General features: G+C 39.7%; 1 protein-coding gene across 4 annotated transcripts in view; it reads left to right on the forward strand.

Moving 5' to 3' along the window:
- Positions 1-23,074, forward strand: part of ChLD3 (Chitin and LDLR binding deacetylase 3) — a 77,977-nt gene that overhangs the window by 11,620 nt on the left and 43,283 nt on the right. Inside the window, exons 2-12 of one of the 4 annotated variants that reach the window (XR_008407140.2) lie at positions 6,604-6,762; positions 7,180-7,284; positions 10,063-10,212; positions 10,913-11,028; positions 13,401-13,606; positions 13,757-13,878; positions 14,020-14,249; positions 14,488-14,658; positions 16,152-16,283; positions 17,379-17,575; positions 19,896-22,544. Coding sequence is in view for 1 of the 4 variants with exons in the window: in XM_053777430.2 (XP_053633405.2) it covers positions 6,604-6,762; positions 7,180-7,284; positions 10,063-10,212; positions 10,913-11,028; positions 13,401-13,606; positions 13,757-13,878; positions 14,020-14,249; positions 14,488-14,658; positions 16,152-16,283; positions 17,379-17,525 (1,538 nt within the window). In the remaining 3 variants the exon portion in view is untranslated. Of the gene's footprint in view, positions 1-6,603; positions 6,763-7,179; positions 7,285-10,062; positions 10,213-10,912; positions 11,029-13,400; positions 13,607-13,756; positions 13,879-14,019; positions 14,250-14,487; positions 14,659-16,151; positions 16,284-17,378; positions 18,601-19,895; positions 22,545-23,074 lie in introns of those variants that run through there. The other 3 variants (XR_008407141.2, XR_008407142.2, XM_053777430.2) reach the window with 3 other exon arrangements.

Genomic DNA, 23,074 nt, shown 5'->3' on the forward strand with positions numbered 1-23,074 from the left:
TTTGTATATTCCATAACCCCCATATCCCCCAAAAGAGACAGCTATTTATGTACAGACGTACATGGAGCCTGTTACCTAGTTGAGATGAAAGAGTATTGCACGCATTTCATCCATACCACGAGCAAAAAGAATGTCTTATTTCCAAAAATAGAAAGGAAGGTAAATTGTATATACACGTCTGTGTATATCAAGTTATCTGGTGGTTGTTATAAAATATAGTTGGGCAAATTACGGGGCGCAGGCCATATCCGGCCCACAAGTGTCTAGCCGTCTTGGAAAATTGATAATGTCTCCTATTTTACAGAATTATTTTGATTTGACTACGTCCTAATCAAGAGTAGTGGTGAAAATTTCATAGCAACAAAACCTGGTAATGCTTGATGCACTTAACATAACCTTTTAAATTAATCCCGGGGTGAGTGCATGTCAGCGTCACCTATGTTCCAGTGTTCACACCTGCTGCTTGTCTGGACTCCCGGAATTCTAGTTTCATGTTTTTTTGTTTTTGTTTTTTTGTTTACTTTTGGCCCAGGAGGGCATGGGTCACTACCCTACCCTCTATCATCGCCACAGGATATATATATCTTGAGAGATTAATTTCTCTCAGCCTAGAGAGTTTACGTGAATCCCTATTTTAAGGATTGAAGAATATTTGTCTGGTGGTGGAAAAGGTTACCGTGAAGCCTTTCGTGACGCTAGTGTAGTCATAGGCTATAAAGCCAATTAACTAACCGTGTCTCACAAGGGTCACTTCACTTACCGTCTCCCACCTGGGGTCACTTCACTGCCCTCCCGCCTAGGGTCACCTCACTTTCCACCTTCCATCTGGTAGCTGTAAGGTTTGTGTTGTGTGTGCAAGTTTTATTACTTTTGAGTTAGAGGATTTTCAGTATCACAAATGTAAGGTGGCTTAGTTTGGGAATGGTCTGGAAAAATAGTGAGAAATTTGTATTTTCGATATTAAACAAAAATAAATATTAATTTCCCACAGCTGATAGATGATAAATGGCTTTCTGGTTTTGAATTTGACATTGTGGACCACTTCAGTGAACTCCGGTTCAAAACCTTAAGGAGAAAACAAAATCCTTTGCACATGAGGCATTTGACAATTTTCCCATTGTTATAACTATACCCAGCTAGCTGTCATTTTGCCCACTTGTTCAGCTTTGCTGCAGATTAATTACTGTTTAAGAATTATAATTAAGGTTTTCGTTATAAAGAATAGTCACAATACCGTGTCTGAAATACTGTACACATAACTCGCCCTTAGAGGAAACCTGACTACGTTTCGGTCCTTTTTGGATTACTGTCTGGTCGCAACTGTACGAGGGGAAAAAAAAAAGGTCTGAAAGCAGTTAGGTGGTAAGCTGGTGCTGTGGCCCGCATGTCAAAATAATTGCCCACCTCTGAACTAGAAGCAAATTTGCCGTCATGTGTAGAAACAAACCTGTAAACCCATGATTTCCTTGGTATTGTTACCTGCTGCTATCTACCCAGAGCAGCAGTGGGTAAGAGGGTTGTTCTAACCTCCCGCAACCTCTACGCTTTCTCCCAACATTATCACCTGTATTAAAGTTCCTTCCTCTATCTTTCCCTTCCTAAGTAGACTTAATAGTCTTGATGGCAGAAAATTTCAGTGATGAAAGTAATAATTTTCACAAAGTGCTGCCATCTTGAGGTCCGCCACTGAGGTCGCAACAGGCTGTTTTATCATATCGGGGATTAGTTACGGTTCTGTAGTGTTCATGCTGGATCGCTCATTAGTTACGGTTCTGTATGCTGGATCGCCCATTCGTTACAGTTCTGTAGTGTTCTTGCTGGATCACTGAAGATTCCCCACTTTCTTTTGTACGGTTTAGTTTATTTTCAGCTTTCTGTAACATCCCTGGGGAGGGGGGGTCTTGATGTTTGTCGGTAAAGGGTTCTTGATCAGAGGAAGTAGAGCCATCCTCCGTTTCCTTGGATCAGACCTTATTGCCCCCCAATTTGTAGGGGCTATCACTCCTACGGGTCCTCATAAAATGTAGCACCTCTTTACATGGGTGTAAAATAGGATTATTTTTTTTAGTTGCTTTAAATGCATTCATTATCCTTGCAAATAATTCATTATTGTAACTTCCCTACATAATGTTGTGGACCAATCCTTGGACCCTTTTAATGAAAGTTACGACCTTATCTATTAGGTCCATTAGGTACCTGAAGGATACCTGCTTCCGGGTGGGGGTCAGCGCTCCCATGACTAGGTCATGTGTATGTAACAGGCAAATAAGCGTAAACCCGGGTTATATTCATAGAAAAAAAGCGCCTTTTGTAAGAGGGAAGATGTTAGCAGTGCGTTGCCATATAGGAGCTACAAACTCCTGTCTTCAAGAAGGCACTTGATAAGTTCCTAAAGTCTATTCCTTATCAGCCGGGCTGTGGTGCATACAGTATTGCATTTTTTTTTACCGTTTATTGTAGAACTACACTGCATATAAAACACTCATGAAGTTAGACATAATTAGGGACGAATTTTGTATTTTTCAACAGCCCAAGCCCCTTGCTGGATGAAGGATAACTCTTAAATCAGCCATGGCCGGTGGCGTCTGGGGAAATACCAAATGCCCTATTTTATTGTTTGAAGCACTCTTGTTCTTAGAACTCTGAGCCACCCTCCCTTAGGGGGAGGTGCCTTCATGGCAGTGAAGGGCTCTTGATCCAAGGAATTGCTTATCTTCCTTGGATCGAACATATTATCTTCCACACCTAGGCGCTGTGTGGCTTTGGGATTTAGCGCTCCCCGTGTTCATGGGAGGAACCACAAAGCATTTATAACTGCTTGGGACACTAACGGTTAATAATCGGATGGATATTCGTCTTATTCTTTATTATATAGATGATAACCATTGAAGACAACTGTTGTTGTTGGCACCTGATGCAATACTTTTTTTTTTTTTTTTATTATCACACCGGCCGATTCCCACCAAGGCAGGGTGGCCCGAAAAAGAAAAACTTTCACCATCATTCACTCCATCACTGTCTTGCCAGAAGGGTGCTTTACACTACAGTTTTTAAACTGCAACATTAACACCCCTCCTTCAGAGTGCAGGCACTGTACTTCCCATCTCCAGGACTCAAGTCCGGCCTGCCGGTTTCCCTGAATCCCTTCATAAATGTTACTTTGCTCACACTCCAACAGCACGTCAAGTATTAAAAACCATTTGTCTCCATTCACTCCTATCAAACACGCTCAAGCATGCCTGCTGGAAGTCCAAGCCCCTCGCACACAAAACCTCCTTTACCCCCTCCCTCCAACCCTTCCTAGGCCGACCCCTACCCCGCCTTCCTTCCACTACAGACTGATACACTCTTGAAGTCATTCTGTTTCGCTCCATTCTCTCTACATGTCCGAACCACCTCAACAACCCTTCCTCAGCCCTCTGGACAACAGTTTTGGTAATCCCGCACCTCCTCCTAACTTCCAAACTACGAATTCTCTGCATTATATTCACACCACACATTGCCCTCAGACATGACATCTCCACTGCCTCCAGCCTTCTCCTCGCTGCAACATTCATCACCCACGCTTCACACCCATATAAGAGCGTTGGTAAAACTATACTCTCATACATTCCCCTCTTTGCCTCCAAGGACAAAGTTCTTTGTCTCCACAGACTCCTAAGTGCACCACTCACTCTTTTTCCCTCATCAATTCTATGATTCACCTCATCTTTCATAGACCCATCCGCTGACACGTCCACTCCCAAATATCTGAATACGTTCACCTCCTCCATACTCTCTCCCTCCAATCTGATATTCAATCTTTCATCACCTAATCTTTTTGTTATCCTCATAACCTTACTCTTTCCTGTATTCACCTTTAATTTTCTTCTTTTGCACACCCTACCAAATTCATCCACCAATCTCTGCAACTTCTCTTCAGAATCTCCCAAGAGCACAGTGTCATCAGCAAAGAGCAGCTGTGACAACTCCCACTTTGTGTGTGATTCTTTATCTTTTAACTCCACGCCTCTTGCCAAGACCCTCGCATTTACTTCTCTTACAACCCCATCTATAAATATATTAAACAACCACGGTGACATCACACATCCTTGTCTAAGGCCTACTTTTACTGGGAAAAAATTTCCCTCTTTCCTACATACTCTAACTTGAGCCTCACTATCCTCGTAAAAACTCTTCACTGCTTTCAGTAACCTACCTCCTACACCATACACTTGCAACATCTGCCACATTGCCCCCCTATCCACCCTGTCATACGCCTTTTCCAAATCCATAAATGCCACAAAGACCTCTTTAGCCTTATCTAAATACTGTTCACTTATATGTTTCACTGTAAACACCTGGTCCACACACCCCCTACCTTTCCTAAAGCCTCCTTGTTCATCTGCTATCCTATTCTCCGTCTTACTCTTAATTCTTTCAATTATAACTCTACCATACACTTTACCAGGTACACTCAACAGACTTATCCCCCTATAATTTTTGCACTCTCTTTTATCCCCTTTGCCTTTATACAAAGGAACTATGCATGCTCTCTGCCAATCCCTAGGTACCTTACCCTCTTCCATACATTTATTAAAACAATTGCACCAACCACTCCAAAACTATATCCCCACCTGCTTTTAACATTTCTATCTTTATCCCATCAATCCCGGCTGCCTTACCCCCTTTCATTTTACCTACTGCCTCACGAACTTCCCCCACACTCACAACTGGCTCTTCCTCACTCCTACAAAATGTTATTCCTCCTTGCCCTATACACGAAATCACAGCTTCCCTATCTTCATCAACATTTAACAATTCCTCAAAATATTCCTTCCATCTTCCCAATACCTCTAACTCTCCATTTAATAACTCTCCTCTCCTATTTTTAACTGACAAATCCATTTGTTCTCTAGGCTTTCTTAACTTGTTAATCTCACTCCAAAACTTTTTCTTATTTTCAACAAAATTTGTTGATAACATCTCACCCACTCTCTCATTTGCTCTCTTTTTACATTGCTTCACCACTCATTTTAATTCATTTATTGGAAGACTAGGTCTCCCTAGTATTTAATCACTCGTGACAGTATCAAAACTAGTGAGGAATGGTGGCGTTTGTGGTCTGTATGACCCATGCGGTTCTTGTGTTTATTTTTACACAATAGCTGTGTGTAATTGGCAAGCCGGTCTCGCGTATGGAATGACCTGAATGAGGGAGTGGAAGCAGACTCCATACACAGCTTCAGTATAAGCATGATAGGGCCCATGAGGCTAGGAACTGAAGCCGGTCTATACCAGCTAAGAGAAACTAGAAGCATTCTACCCTGGTAACCACAACCAAGCAAGTATAAATAGGCACGCACACGCTAGAGATTGTTTAATCACTCATATTTTGTTAGCGGAAGACTTTTGATGTTAGCGCCTTTAGTACTTTCACGCTTTCCTCTTCCGCTTTTCACCGTCTCTCTCCCATTAGTCTATCTCCCCCCCCCTTCTCTCATTTTCTCTCCGCCTCCAAGTGGATCATAACTGTGAAAATCTGTCATACAACTTGTTACTGCACAGTCACCTACCCGTGCTCATCAAACTGGGGAGAGCGTAGTTGCTACCGTAGTGTGGGGGAGAGAGATTAGAGGCAGTGTGGTGAGTGAGAGACTGATTGCATGTAACGATGTGAGATTGTACACAAATAACCCGCACATAGGAGACTAAGACTTACGACGACGTTTCGGTGCAACTTTGACTATTTACTTGTATGTAATTACAAGACCAATGCTCGTGGTGTCTCGATAGTCTCGGGAAAAGATATTTTTCTCGTGTGAACAGATTGGAGGAATTAAGGGAGGCAGTTGGTGATGCCATTTGTTAATGTCACCTCTAAAACGTTGATGCTGCTTTGACGCCACTAAAAATGTTGAGGCGCTGACACCAACTGCCTTCCGTTAAGAGAACCGTAGTTGCTCTGACGATGTCGTCAGCCAGGTTTCTCACCTGGAAGGCTTTGCTAGCACCTGTCTTGACGAGAAATCTAGCCTTAAGGGAGGGGAGGTTGACCAGGTGGAGGGGTTAGTGGAGTAGAGGGAGGTGAAGTGGTCACTCGGGTTGTTAATTAGTGTTTTATCTTGTGGGGGGGGGGGGAAGGTAAGGCTTAGGGGTGATTAAGGTGGAAACTAGTGTTCTTCCTACTCTCTTCAGTTAGGTACCCAGGCTTGAGGTTAAATTGATCGTTAAATTTTCAGTATACACTGGCATTAAGCTTCATTAATACTTTAATTCATATATGTATTAAAGTAGATTATTTTTTATTAACACATCGGCCGAATCCCACCAAGGCAGGGTGGCCCGAAAAAAGAAACTTTCATCATTCACTCCATCACTGTCTTGCCAGTGGTAATAAAATCATGTATGCACAAAAGAGATCTCGCTATTGGAGACCACTTCTGTTAGACAGCTGAAAACAAAATTTCGCACACGTACATTCGTCTGTGCAAATTTAGTCGAAAGTTGAATGTAAATTTAATTTATTAATTAATATTCATATAAACATTAAAGACATTAAAAAAGAGATTGCTTCTATTTTTCTGTTTTATACTGTTTGGTAAATTGATGTTTCGACTGTAGGCGGAAAAGTGGCACCAGATCACCCCCTCCTGAGGAACAAGAGAGCCCTTCGTCTCAATGTCCCCTGTATTGCCAACGGAGAGTTCTATCGCAACCCTACAGCCAACCCAGAGAAGGTGTGGAGTCTTGGAGAGTGTTCAAAATACTACCTCTGTCTTGGTGAGTTTCAGGTTGCAGTCCTGTCATATGACTGACTGGTAAATTAGCCTGTTAAATGTTTTACCCTGTTGGGACTAATAATCTCAGATTCATAAGCACAAAAATATTACAGGTAAATTGTACTAACTTTTACATCAGTTTTGCTATATACATTACTAGTGCATTTCTTAAGCTCTTATTCCTGTAATATTTCACATTATAAATTCAGATGTTTGGTTTAAGACCAGGCTATCGGGTGGGGGAGAATTATCCCTGAAACCATTACGGTCATTACCTAATCTTGAAGGAAAGATACAGTACGTACTTTGCAAAACAAACTTTTATTGGGATATTTCGATATGTATGTATAGGTACAGTGCCATCACCACCTTTCTCCACATTCACATACAACCAATAAGTGTTTCATTACCTACACAGATGAAGAGGTGTACGAGTTCAAGTGTTCAGTCGGCCTGCTATTCGACATTGATAGACAGATCTGTGACTTCAAATCCAAGGTGTTCAACTGCGATGCCCATGTCCGTAAGTGTTCACAACCTTCATGAATGTTATTCCTGATGCTTGTCTATAATCATTTGCCTTTAGATTCTGTGCGAATTGGAAACCTGTTAATTTTTCGCACTTTGGCGAGATTGCTCATTTTCTTTTTTGCCTTGTGAACACGTAAGGTGAAAGATAAATTTTACAAACCTCTGCTTATATTCAGTATACACGTACCTTTATTTTTTCTGTGGGTTTTATAGTCTTCCTTAATCAGTAATATTTATACATTTCCTTTTCAAGCTAGGAGGCCTGGCCTGAGACTCGGTCATCGGGAAGATAATTCCCCAGAACTAGTAACAAAGACACTCCTTTTACCAATACCACTTTTGAGACTTTATGCAAGAGTTAAATTTGTTTTGTCACTCAGTTAAGTTTCTGAACAATTTTGTAGCTCATTTGTATGTTTTATACCAGCAGCAGTTTTGTTGAACAATAATAATAGGCATACATAGGAAAAGCAGATATATCCTTCATAGTCCTAATTATATATGTCAGGTTCATGATTTTAACCAGTAGAATATTTGGGCCAGTCCATGGCCTCATTATGCATCTAGTTTTTTTTTACTGGTGTTCATAAGCTGATCTATTTCTTTGGAAACCTCTTGGCACTTTTCTCTTATGCTAGCTTAATTTAGAGTAACTGCTCTTTAAAAGTTGATTTACAGGTACAGTAATTGTTTTCAGTCAGGTGGCAGCATGCACCTAGTTTGTTCTTTAATTTGGATTAAAAAAATGTTTAGAAGCTTTGTTTCTGTAAATTGGTCTCAAAACAGTCTGTATATAATGATCTTTGGAACATGAACTGAATAAATTAGTCTTACAGTAATGACCTTAATAAACTGGTCTCTGAAGAAGCTAGTCTACAGTAATTTCATTTAGATACGTCCTGTCATGGCTTCACCCCAGGGCCAGACTCATGGAACTCTGTGTTCATCAAGAACTGCAAGAAGCCCCTATCACGAGCCTTTTCCATCCTATGGAGAGGGAGCATGGACACGGGGGTCGTCCCTCAGTTACTAAAAACAACAGACATAGCCCCACTCCACAAAGGGGGCAGTAAAGCAACAGCAAAGAACTACAGACCAATAGCACTAACATCCCATATCATAAAAATCTTTGAAAGGGTCCTAAGAAGCAAGATCACCACCCATCTAGAAACCCATCAGTTACACAACCCAGGGCAACATGGGTTTAGAACAGGTCGCTCCTGTCTGTCTCAACTACTGGATCACTACGACAAGGTCCTAAATGCACTAGAAGACAAAAAGAATGCAGATGTAATATATACAGACTTTGCAAAAGCCTTCGACAAGTGTGACCATGGCGTAATAGCGCACAAAATGCGCGCTAAAGGAATAACAGGAAAAGTTGGTCGATGGATCTATAATTTCCTCACTAACAGAACACAGAGAGTAGTCGTCAACAGAGTAAAGTCCGAGGCAGCTACGGTGAAAAGCTCTGTTCCACAAGGCACAGTACTAGCTCCCATCTTGTTCCTCATCCTCATATCCGACATAGACAAGGATGTCAGCCACAGCACCGTGTCTTCCTTTGCAGATGACACCCGAATCTGCATGACAGTGTCTTCCATTGCAGACACTGCAAGGCTCCAGGGGGACATCAACCAAATCTTTCAGTGGGCTGCAGAAAACAATATGAAGTTCAACGATGAGAAATTTCAATTACTCAGATATGGTAAACATGAGGAAATTAAATCTTCATCAGAGTACAAAACAAATTCTGGCCACAAAATAGAGCGAAACACCAACGTCAAAGACCTGGGAGTGATTATGTCGGAGGATCTCACCTTCAAGGACCATAACATTGTATCAATCGCATCTGCTAGAAAAATGACAGGATGGATAATGAGAACCTTCAAAACTAGGGAGGCCAAGCCCATGATGACACTCTTCAGGTCACTTGTTCTATCTAGGCTGGAATATTGCTGCACTCTAACAGCACCTTTCAAGGCAGGTGAAATTGCCGACCTAGAAAATGTACAGAGAACTTTCACGGCGCGCATAACGGAGATAAAACACCTCAATTACTGGGAGCGCTTGAGGTTTCTAAACCTGTATTCCCTGGAACGCAGGAGGGAGAGATACATGATTATATACACCTGGAAAATCCTAGAGGGACTAGTACCGAACTTGCACACGAAAATCACTCACTACGAAAGCAAAAGACTTGGCAGACGATGCACCATCCCCCCAATGAAAAGCAGGGGTGTCACTAGCACGTTAAGAGACCATACAATAAGTGTCAGGGGACCGAGACTGTTCAACTGCCTCCCAGCACACATAAGGGGGATTACCAACAGACCCCTGGCAGTCTTCAAGCTGGCACTGGACAAGCACCTAAAGGCAGTTCCTGATCAGCCGGGCTGTGGCTCGTACGTTGGTTTGCGTGCAGCCAGCAGCAACAGCCTGGTTGATCAGGCGCTGATCCACCAGGAGGCCTGGTCACAGACCGGGCCGCGGGGGCGTTGACCCCCGAAACTCTCTCCAGGTAAACTCCAGGTAATGTCAAATATTTGTTTGTTAAATATGCCATAACTGTACCTATACAATATATATCCCTCAAAGGCTCTGATTCTGGTGAGGGGCTCTTGATGCAAGGAATTGAGCTAATCCTTCCCCTCCTTGGAGTGAACATGATTATCTCCCAATTCCCAGGTGTTATGACCCATAGTTTAGCGCTTCTATCTAAATATAATAATGTACAGTAACAATTCTTTTCTGTGGCCCTTGCTGACAGAGCTGACAACACCCAGACCCCTACTGTCAACGGATGAGCCCATGTGTCCCTATGGGGAGTATGCCTGTGGAGATCGCGAGTGTTTGCCCTCAGAGCTCTTCTGTGATGGCCAGGTTGATTGCAAGGACAGCTCTGATGAGGGATGGTGTGGTGAGTGCTGCATGCTTATTCCTTCTCTAAGAAGTCTCTCATTATTACTGTAGCAGATTCAGAGGATTCAGCCTCTGTCACTCTTGCTAAATAACTACATGGGTTTAGACCATCCAATACAGTATAATGAAAACAATCCTCCTGGTGCTATCTTATCTTTTTGGTCACCTGTTTTTGCATTTGGTAAATATTCTGGAGTTCTCCAGGATATTTTCTAAATTATTTTAAAACATCAGGACACCACTCCTCACTGGATGCCAGTGAGGGGATCTTATTCCAAGGAAATGGATTTACCATTCCCTTCCTTGGATTGAGCTTGAGGCCTGCAATTCCCCATGCACTTTTCCTCTAATTAAAATAAGATACAACATGGACACCATGAACTTACCTCTTCTCCCATAAATTTCTATAGGTAATTACACAGGCTGAATTTTTTCCTCTTGTTCATAATTCTCTTGCTTGTGCAGCAGATTCTGGATAAATTTAATGCAAACTTTCTGCACTAGGACTAATGTATTTTAACTTTCCTGAACATAGTCCCACAGGAAATAAAAGTGGAGCTAAATTCAAAAGCTTCTTCGAAGAGGAATATATATACAAAAACCTTGGAGTGCAGCCTTTAATATATCTTTGTGGGAATAAGTTAATTTCTCTGGTGGTAGTAATGTGTTTACAGTAATTATTGCATTCTGAATGACAGATGCTGAAAACGACCCAAATGCAGCTCCACGCTGTGACTACACCAACTGCACCCTGCCCTGGTGTTTCTGCTCCCGCGATGGCACCCTCATTCCTGGCAATATGGAGCCTGCCCAGGTATGTCTGGCTTTCCTCTTTTTGTATGTGCATTCACACTAACAACTCGGCAAGTACAGGTTAATAAATTGAGAAAGCCTGGGGAACAAATTAACTTTTCAGTTTAAATACAAATAGGGTAGATGTTTAGATGGCAGGTGTGAAGGTGCTGGGAAGATGTAGAGAATATATCGAGTCTCTTAAATGTTGGTGAAGAAAGGGAATCCGTGATTTCATGCATTGAGCAGTGAGGAATAACATCTCGTAGTAGTAACAAAGAACCAGAGGAGAATGTAGGGAAATGATATGAGGTAGTGGATAAAATGAAAAGGGGGTAAAGCAGCTTGCACAGATGGGATTAAGGCAAAGATGTTAAAAACAGGTAGTGATAGTTCTGGAGTGGTTGGTGTATTTTAACAATATATGCCTCGGTGGGAGACTGCTGACTTGTTAAAAAAATAAAATGCATAAAAGAAAAGAAGGTATCTAAGAATAGGCAGGGTATACTGCATAAAGTGTATATTTGAATTACAGTGGAACCTCAAATTTCAAACTTAATCCGTTCCAGGAGCTAGTTCTAAATTCGAAAAGTCTGAAATTCGAAGCAATATTTCCCATAAGAAATAATGGAAATACAATTAATCCGTTCCAGAAACCCAAAAATATTCACAAAAAAAAAAAAAAAATATACATTTTATAGAGATTAATTACAGTTTTACATAAACACAACAAATGCTATAGTCTTTAATTATGTATAGTAATATAAAATAACATTTTTACTTACCTTTATTGAAGATTTGGTGATGACATCTGGAAGATAGGAAGGAGGAGAGAGGGAGTTGGGGTTATTGTTTGGAAGGAGAATCCCCCTCCATGAGGACTTCCGGTATCAAAGCCCTCTCTGGGGGTTGCTTCCCTTCTGTATTTTAATGCCACTAGGACCAGCTTGAGTCATTGGACCCCAGTCTCACAAAATAACTGCCTACAGTCCTCTGTTTCTGTCTCACAAAATAACTATCCGCAGTTGTCTGTTTTTCACAAAATAACTGTCCACAGTCCTCTGTACATCCTGGCAAGCTCAACAAGTCTCACTCCAATCTCATACTTCTGTATTATTTCCTTCTTCACATCTATGGTGTTTCTCACTTTCTTTACCACAGGGGTACCGCTAGCAAGTTTCTTTGGGCCCATGGCAGCTTATTTCACAGCCCCACAAGCACTAAACACAATTAAATAATCGTAAAATGTGTGAATGAGATCGCAGGTTAGTGTTCACTCAAGCATAAACAAAGCTAGACTGCTCACGGCGCCTGCGCGGGGACACGGACAGAGCGGGCCAGCGGACAGGTCCCGTACTCGGCGGTTCGAAAATAGGGGTGCGTTTGATAATAGGGACACAGTTTGTCCGAAAAAATGGTCTTGCTTTCGAAATGTGATAAGTTCAATTTTTGAGGTTCCACTGTATTATTGAAAGAGGTAGGGGTACTAAGATATTTGGAAATGGACTTGACAGATGCATTTATGAAAGAATGTTAACCATGGAATAGACAAGAAGAAAGGAGAGTTGTGTGTGTTGAGGCATCTGTTTAGACAAAGAACTTTGTCTGTGGATGCAAAAAAGGAAAATGTACCAGAGTATCTAGGTACTAAGATTGTTATGTGGGTGTAAGGCATGGGTTTTGTGTCGCAGTGAAGCAGTGTCATGTTTGAGGGCAATGTGTGGTGCGAGTATTAAGCAGAGAATTCATAGTATAGACATTAAAAGACAGTGTAGAATTACCAGAGTTATAACTCGAAGGCAGTTTGAGCATTTAGAGAGGATGGGGCAAATAAGGATAAGTTGTATAAATCAGGGGTTAAGGGGTCATCCCAGGAAGGGTTAAAAGGGATAAAGGAGGTTTTGCATGCAAGGGGCTTGAGCATCCAGTAGGCTTGTGTGAGTTTGTTGGATAGGATTGGAGTCAAATGATTTTTATTGATTGACATGCTGTTGGAATGTGAGCAAAGTAACATGTGCGAAGGGATTCAGGGAAATTTGTTAGCCGTACTCTAGTCATAGAGCTGGGAATGTATGAGGACTACACTCTGAGGAAGGGGCATGGCTGTTGCAGTTTTGAGGGTCATTTGAATAGTGATGTCTTAATGCTTTTGGCAAGACAACTATTGAATGTGGGGAGGAGGAGGAACTTCACTATGATAGGCTGGTATGTTAAAATGAGCTCAAACCTATCATGAGGACAGGACACTACAAGGATATACATGTACTGTATTCTTGTACTTGCAAATATGTACTATACTGTAATGATACACATGCTCACATCCATTCATTAGGACTAAAACATCCTGTAAATGAAATGCTCTGTACCTCAAGAAAACCATCTTCCCAACTGTAGGTGCCCCAGATGGTAACATTGACATTCGATGATGCCATCAACTATGAAAACTGGGACCTGTATGCACAGCTCTTCAATGGTGAGAGAACCAATCCCAATGGGTGCCCCATCCATGCCACCTTCTACGTCTCTCATGAGTACAACAATTACCAGTATACACAGAAGCTCTGGAATGATGGCCATGAGATTGCTGTACACTCCATCACGTGAGTTGGTTCGACTAGTGTACACCAGATTTTGGGAAGTTAAATAAGTGAATAACAAAATACTGTATATATTAAATTACCATGGCAATTTAAGCAAAGTACTAATGAGTTTCCCTCTTACTTGGCCTTCGTTGTACTGCTGGTCATCAGACATAAAGGACCCGAAAGCTTCTGGACAAACAATGCCACCATTGAAGACTGGTTTGACGAGTTTGTGGGCCAGGCCAACATCATCAACCGCTTCGGGGGCGTTCGTATGGAGGACCTCTGGGGTGCGTGAGTTGCAGAAGCATGCTATACTCCAGAGATAGGTGGAGAGTAAAGTGGTGGGAAAATTAGGTTAGAACTAGGATTGTAGGCATGAAGTGATCTTTTTGTGCCTTCTCTACTCGCTAACAACTCTGGTTTTGCAGGTGTTCGTGTGCCCTTTCTGCGGGTGGGCTGGAATCGTCAGTTCATCATGATGAGGGAATTTGGCTTCATCTATGACTCGTCGATGGCTGCTCCGTTCTCAAACCCACCACTTTGGCCTTACACCCTGGATTACAAGATGCCTCACAAGTGCATGGGCACAGGACAGCGGTGTCCCTCTCGGTCCTTCCCAGGCATCTGGGAGATGGTTCTCAACCAACTGCAGGCTGGGGTAGGTTTATGATAGCTGAATGTGTCCTTGAGGTCTTAAAGGAAATTCTTTCTACATGTGTGTATAAGTAGTAACTAGACTGTGTAGACTTCAGCGTTATTATATTAATGAAATACGCTGCATTGTCAGCCATTCAGAATTAGGCACGAGCAGTAGTGCTACTCTTGCAATTTGGATTTTGTTTTGATGGATTGTTAGTTTTATGGTGGTGTATACAAGGGTAGACTTCCTACCTCAGGAGTACTACTGTGCCATGATGGACCAGTGCCCGCCATCAGTGGACGAGGAGGACGTCTACGAGATGCTGATGCACAATTTCCGTCGTCACTACAATACCAATAGGGCGCCTCTTGGACTCTACTTTCACACCATATGGTTCAAGGTCAAGCATAACATGAGGGCCATGAAGGTGAGTGACCAAGGAAAGAGAGAACTTTTAAATTAGCATTTCTGGGAAGAAATGGAAGAGAGATGGAAATGTCAGGGATTCTCTTTAACCCTTTCAGGGTCCAAGGCCCAAATCTGGAGTCACGCACCAGTGTCCAAGAATTTAAAAAAAAAAAAAAATTTTATTTTTTCTTATGAAATTGTAGAGAATCTTTTTGTGAAGGTAATAAAACAAAAAGTATGAAATTTGGTGGAAAATTGACGAAATTATGCTCTCGCGAATTTTGATGTGTCAGCGACATTTACGAATCGGCGATTTTGCCGACTTTGACTCCCATTTTAGGCCAATTACATTATTCCAATCAACCAAATTCTTAGCTATTTCACTAGTATTACTTCTATTCTATCGATTGAGCACAAGAAATCGCCAAGTCAACTGTTTCAACTACAAAATAAAGTGATCGGAAATTGTTAATTTGGCCAATTTAACACAAAGTTCAAAATATTCCAATTTCAAAATAGGGTCCAGAATAAACAATGTAGGCATTCCTGGCACTAAACTAACGTTTCCTCTGTTCATTAGTTATGTTTTGAGGCTTCACAAATAAATTCCATTTTGATTTTTTATTCACATAATTTTTATTCACACCAAAAAATAGAAGATTTACTGTTATGCAATACTGTAATAATTGTATAAATATCATCACCATATTTGTGAATGTATATTAGACCCACCAGCTGACGTGTATTAGACGTGTGAGGTCGTTTGTTTACTCTTGAATATCGGCAAAAATTTAACATTTCCGCTACTTTGAGCTCAGTTTCAAGCCATTTCCAGTGCTAAAACCAATCAAAATCATCTCTATTTCTATAATATGTCTTCCATTCTATCAAATGAGACCAAGAAATCGCAAATACAACTATAAAAAACATACGAAAAAACACTGCAAAGTCGCTGTTTTAATCGAAAAATCATGATTTAAGTTTTTTCTCTCTCATTATACACAGTGTGCTGCAGGATCTGTTTTATGTGGTGCACACATACCACATAGATGTATTCTCTCATATCTAGGCCCAAATGTACCACTCAGTTTATCAGAGTGAGCTGAGCTCATGGCGTAGATCTACGGTTTGGACCCTGAACGTAAAGCCGTAGATCTACGGGACGGACCCTGAAAGGGTTAAAGATAGGGTGGAAAACTTCTCAATTTGTTGAGAAAGAGTTTGTATGAAAGATGGTGGGGTATTAAATGCAGATGTTTATATCATGGGGCATAGAAGAATAAGCATAGCAAATACACTGCTGGTACATAGGATAATATGTCTAATGAAAGAGAGAGAAAGAAAGAGAAGAGTAATGAAGGACATTAAACAAGAATAGAGATAGGAAAGAATGCTGTAGTTTAAAGAAAGGTTAGTACAGTGTGAAGCAATAAGGATTGTCTGTCTAGTTACAGCATGTTACACTTTGAATTGACACTGTAAAAAAAAAATTTATACTTTTGTTTTGTACAGCGGTTCCTGGACGAGTTGGTAAAGATGCCTGATGTGTGGATTGTCAACAATCAGGAGGTAATAAAGTGGATGAGAGAGCCCATGCCAAACTCACAGATGGCCAGCTTCGAGCCCTGGAAATGTCAGCAGACAGTGAGTCTCTCTTATGAATAAACAAAGGAAGGCGGGGTAGGGTCGTCCTCGAAAAGGTTGGAAGGAAGGGGTAAGGGAGGTTTTGTGGGCGAGGGGCTTGGACTTCGAGCAGGCGTGTGTGAGCGTGTTTGATAGGAGTGAATGGAGACGAATGGTATTTGGGAACTGACGATCTGTTGGAGTGTGAGCAGGGTAATATTTAGTGAAAGGATTCGTGGAAACTGGTTATTTTTATATAGCCAGACTTGAGTCCTGGAAATTGGAAGTACAATGCCTGCACTCTAAAGGAGGGGTTCGGGATATTGGCAGTTTGGAGGGATATGTTGCGTATCTTTATACGTATATGCTTCTAAACTGTTGTGTTCTGAGCACCTCTGCAAAAACAGTGATTATGTGTGAGTGAGGTGAAAGTGTTGAATGATGATGAAAGTATTTTCTCTTTGGGTCACCCTGCCTTGGTGGGAGACGGCCGACTTGTTAAAAAATATAACTACAAGTTCTCCATGGGAAGTGGAATGAAATTCTTCCTCCGTATGGAATGAAATTCTTCCTCCGTATGCCCTGCTTGTCATAAGAGGCGACTAAAATGCCAGGAGCAAGGAGCTAGTAACCATTTTTCCTGTATACATTACTAAATTTAAAAAGATAACTTTCGTTTTTCTTTTTAGGTCACCCTGCCTTGGTGGGATATGGCTGCTTCATTAAAAGAGTGAAAATAAAAAACTACATTGTTGTGCTTGTTTCTTTGGTATAATGTTTGTTATTCATTTTTCTTGAATATATGAGCAAATTTGTCCTACAATACTGGTAGCTTCAGCTTCTAAATCCTGATACCTTGTACCTCTTGCAATGTACCTGCTGATTACATAGCCACAGTTTTTTTTAAGTTTCTAATTACTGTTTAAAAAATTCTACTCTTAATGTTTTTAAAGCTTTTCCTCAAACCCATCTAAATCCGTATTCTCTATTGCCTTGCACAGTTGCTTTTTTGGGGTCAGAAGTGTGTAGCGCCCCCAAAATCAGTGCCCTCAAAACTTGCCCTCCCTCAATGCAAAATTCTTAAGTGTACCAGCCTCATGTATTCCTCTCAAATAGGTACCTGCTGAGGACAAGGTCTGCAGCATCCCCAAGTCTTGCAAGCTAAAGAGCCGGATGCTGAGAGGAGACCGCTACCTCCACACATGCTTTGACTGCCCTGATGTCTACCCATGGCTAAAAAATGAATTTGGTATTGACCTGTAAAATGTGAAGGAAGGATAATGGAAAAATGCTGTTTGGGAGATTGCTGAAAGGTGAAAATATGTCGCGTCTATTATAGTAGTAAGGAAGAGTTGTTGTAGGTCACAAGATTGTAGATTGTTGTAGTTGTAGATTGCAAGTTCTAGTTACCCCTCACATTAGTAGATTACTTGTCATCAGTTATCCTGAGAATTTTAAGTGTTCCAGACTTTCTGCACATTGGTTGAATGATATTGAATTTGTACTTATTGTCTATTGCTCAATGCCTGATCAGCACACCAGTGAAACTTAACATTCTTTATTCATGCCGCGTTGCCTTTCAGATTATTTCCTAGAAATTAATCGTATGTCAAGGGGAAAAACGTACTAAACAAACCTTATTTAGGATTTGTGGGGGGGAGAAGGTAAAAATTCAGTAACAGAACACAAATGTATTTATAATTCATTTAGAACTAGAAAGAAATTTACTTTTAATGCACTTTGTAATTACAAAGCAGTTCTGAAGATTTCATGACTATATGATAAATAATTGACAATTAAGACCAGACTGCCAAGTTGACCTTTCCATTGCCATTAAAGGAATTTAAGAAAATGGAAAAAATTCTTATGAATACAAGTGTCCTTTGCTCTGTTAGATGCATTCCTGATCAACAGCACATAAATTCATATTGAGTCCACTTTGCAGATTCTGCATTTCTTCACTACCTACAAGCAATAGGAGCTTGCCACACATGCACCAAATGGTCATATTCTTTAAAAAAAAAAAAAAAAAAAAAAAAGTGAATTGGTTTAACAACTAAGGGAAATGGGGATGAAACTAGCCACCAGTCTGGAACCAAGGCCTCACTTATGAGCTCAGACTTCACATCCTCCTGACCATACTAACACCCCATCCCTCCCCACCAACATACTAACACAACATAAACAATACATCTGCAATTCTTGACCAATCTCTAGCAATAAAGGTGAGCTTTCTTGACTTGCAGTAGGTGGGCTTTATACATGTAATATAAACTAGTTTCAACTGATGTTTAAAAAAATACAGTATTGCTGGAGTGATTGCACGTGAGGGGAAAAAGTACACAGCAACCACCTGTTAGTTACAGTAGAGTAAGTAGTTTTACTGCATATAGCAAATTCCTGGTAGAAATAAACTTGTTATATAAAAGTGAATTCCCACAAATTGAATCCCCATTAAGTGGGGAAAACCTGTATTGTTGAAGAATTGCATGCTAGTTTTTGTTTATTGATTGCTTTGGTGTATGGGAACATTTCTCTGGAATGTTTCTTCACATTTTATTTCCAGATACAGTAGAACCCCCATATCCACTGATTCAGTATCCATGGTTTACTGTGGCCCATAAATACCTCTTAATTTAGCATAATAATGGCCCCAGAGCACAAAAGTAGAGAATTTGGTAGTTTGTCAAAGCCTAAGAAAAGCCATGAAGTGCTTCCCATCAGTGAAAAAGTGATAATTCTCCATTTATTATACATGATTTATCAATTAAACTTTATAATAGGTATGTATAGGACATATACGTATACGGTTTGCTACTATCCACGGTTTCGGAATCCGTGGCAGGTTCTGAGAACATATTCCCCACAGATACGGAGGTCCTACTGTCCTACCTACTTAGTGTATTGTGTATACAGTAATTGGAAAGTTAGGGATGCTACTAGGGTGGTACTGGTATGGACCCCTTTTGGGAAAGAAACCGCCATTATTTTCTAATGGCCAAAGGTAATATGTAAATTTAAGGCAACTTGCCCATCTAAAGCAGTTCCTGTTATTTCTAATGACATAACCTGGAGTTTACCTGGAGAGAGTTCCGGGGGTCAACGCCCCCACGGCCCGGTCTGTGACCAGGGAATTTATAATTTATAAATTTAAGATAATTTACCTGTCGAAAGCAATTCCTGTTATTAATGATTCTAATTGCAGAGAACAGTATTATATAGTGATTTGGTATTAAATCTTGATTTTTTTTTTGTAGATGAGGTAATGGCATTTTCTTCATTTTGCATAAATGTGATGTTTGTTTGGTGTTTTAACATCTTTTTTGCTGGTGATTCGTGTATCCTCATTGTGAATTTTTATTGTTTTGTTAATAGAACTTTATTTATGCAATGCTGTATGTAAATATTCTTTATTTCTATAATAAAAGATTAAAAATAATTATTTAACCATTGAATGCATAAAGATCAGTTTAAATCCCATATATTCAGTAAATTGTTGGACTAGAAGAAAGAACTACCATATATGTTCTTCAGAATTCAAGCAGCATCTTTTTAAATTTTTGTTGTTTTTCATCATGAATATTGATACCATGGCTGAAATAATTCACAAATAACTTTAATGTTTCAATCCAGCCTGAACCATTATCAAGTTGGAACACATACAATGAGGAGAAGATAGGTCAGGTGATACCATCAGAAAGCGGGTCAGGTGACGAAAATACTGACACACCAGGCGAGTTGTAGTAATGGTAGAGGTTTTGTTGCGATATCTAATTAAAACTCCAAGGGATAATGTAGCTAGAATATTTCCACTCTCTTCTTCTATAAGATTAAAGTGTTATTAATCTCTTAGTTGAGACAAATATTTTCTTTTGGGGGATGGTCTGTGTGATGAGAGCTGAAAGTGTTGAATGATGATGAAAGTATTTTCTTTTGGGGGATTTTCTTTCTTTTTTTTGGGTCACCCTGCCTCGGTGGGAGATGGCCGACTTGTTGGGGGAAGAAAAAAAAAAAAACACTAACAATACATATTTTTAATTAAGTGTAAATAAATACTGTAAATCATGTATTCCCAGTACAGTAGCCTGAGGGGCAAGTCAAACTTAGAGGAGAGGGGAGTCTGAGAGTTGTATATTACTGTGCATAGTAAACATACTGTACATGGATAGCTCTTATTGTTTTTAAACCATAGCACCTCCCATTACCTGTATGATGAGATTAGCCATTATGGCCCATATCAGTTCTCTTGTCCCCACCACTAGGCATACATAAATGTAAATTTTAGCTTGTCAACAGTAATAATATAATCAAATTAAGCACTAAACCCAAGAGCCATACATCAGTGTAGGAAGAGATGTACACATCTATACAGTGGCACATCGGTTGTCGAACTTAATTCCTTCCAGTTCGACTCCCAAAGCAATTTTTTCCATAAAGAATAATGTAAAATTAATCTGTTCAGACCCCAAATGACAATATAATTTATTAAAAATGCACTAAATACTACATAAAACTAAAAATTAACACTAAAAGAAACTTGATTCAAATACTGTACAGTAAATGAAAATTTAACTGCCTCTTACCTATCAGAGGAAAGCTAATGGCATACTGGAAGCAGGAGAGGAGGATGTTATTTCTTGGAAGGACAGTCTGGCAACTCTTCTGGTGTTTCTCTTTTCACTACTGACACCTTGTTCTGGCTCACTGGTTCTTTCTCACTAAAAACTTGTCCAATGAGGTTTTTCAGGTTCCATTTTCAGGGACAATATATTTGTCTGATTTCATAATATATCTTATGGTGAGATTTGGCGAGTAAGGAATATGGGTGGAAAATTGGGAAATCACGAATAGCTAATAGTTTGCTTGTTCATTACCCTGAACATTGACGTGTCCAGGGACCTGGCAAAAATTGACTTCTTTGGTTATGCCACATTTCTTTTAAATACAAAGTTGAATGCAGATAGGATGAGCAGTCAAATTTCTCAGTAGCCTGTAAATTGCTGGAAATCTGACACAACTGTGAATGATGAGGGAGACATTAATGCAATATGCATGATAGCCATGAAAATTGCACCTAACCCAGCTGTGAAAACACTGGCCAAGTCACTACTAGTAAAGGACCTTGTCAGGAAAACCTGCTGCATATCAGACACCATCAGGAGACCTAGAACCATCAGTGTATACTGCATTAGCAAGAGAATGAAAGTGATTAAGAAACTGTGAAATTATAACAAAGTGAGCTTTTACACATGGAAGTGGGGAAAAGCAAACGTGAATCATTGGGATTCCACAAAGAGGGAAGGGAAAAATATTATGGGAAGCAGGTTAAGAAAATACAGTAATAAAATTGTTCTTTATTGCTTAAGTATAAATAAAATACATATATCTGTGGCCACCAAGGGCCTATCAGATAATGCGAAGATATGCATTATGACTTGTTGGTGTATTCTTCAACCACGCTTGGTGAAAGCATTTCACATTATAATAGACCTGAATTAGTAACAGTAGTTTATTTTTTATGGACTTTGTGCAATACAATAGAAAAGTAAGTTTTACAATAATTGTACTTAAAAATTCATTTAAAATTCTCAAGTGCCTGAAGATACAGTAATTTTGTCACCTAAGCAGAAAACAAGGAAAGTAATTTCTTAATGTTGATATCTTTATGTACACTGTCTTTATGACCTATATGAGTTTACTTATTTTTTAGTATAATAGTTGATGCAAAAGAATTACAGATGCTGCAGTTTGGCACTTGAGTAAACAAATCTTTAAGAGGAACATATAAATATATATATATAATTTACTTTTATATTTATTTATATAATAATATTAGACATGTTGGCTTGAACTTCATTCATTTATTCCTAAAGACAACCCCCTTCCTCCCACCCCATATTCAAGAAGTGTAATCACGATAACCGGAATGTCAAACACTTGTGTAATTTAAAACAAATGGAGACAAGCGACACAGATTAAGAAAGCTGTAGTTTTTGTCCTGACTCAACTGAAGGTCTTGGTTAGAGATTGAAATAGAGATAACTAATCTCTTCCATTGCTGTCTTCAAGTATATTTTGAATTAAGTCTTCATGAATTAGGACTTTATTAAAAAGCTAGCATTAAGAGAGAACATTATAATATATCGCTAGTAAATGGCTCCCACCAAGCATAGTTCAAGAAATCACCTTTGTTTAAAAAAAAAAAAAAAAATTAAGATTCTTTACGACATTTGATGAGACAGAAGCTAACTTGGCTGTCTTGCAGTTAATGGTGAAATGATTTATGGATTAGATGAGCTCGGTTATTAGTAGCATAATGAAAAAAAATATTCAAACAGCTCTAGAAGGTCAATTAGAGTAACTCCTGAGCAAATCTCAAAAGAAAATATTTGCCCAAACCATTATTGTAACTCATCTCTGAAATAATGTATGTAGTAAATGCTGATGTCTGTCTTTATTATGATCAAAGGTTTAGTACAAAACATCAAAATTCATTGTGGCACCATTTTGTACACATTTGTTACAGGTTAAAATACACTCTAAATTCAATCAGTAAGGCCCATAGATAAGGTACAAGAGTTAAATAACACATTAAGAGTATGCCTTTAAATGTGACCAATCTGTGAACTCAGAATATTCTGATATTCATATTTGCACTTGATGGGATTTATATACAAGCTTGTGTTACCTGCATAATTTCAATTTGAGCTATCACATTACAATTATAGTTAACCAAGAAATTGTCATTTGTTCTTTTGGCCCAATTACCATACATAACAGCTAATGCTTGTACTTTCATTTGGACATTCAAT

This window comes from Cherax quadricarinatus, chromosome 18 (genome assembly GCF_038502225.1).
Source record: "Cherax quadricarinatus isolate ZL_2023a chromosome 18, ASM3850222v1, whole genome shotgun sequence".
NCBI lineage: Eukaryota > Metazoa > Arthropoda > Malacostraca > Decapoda > Parastacidae > Cherax > Cherax quadricarinatus.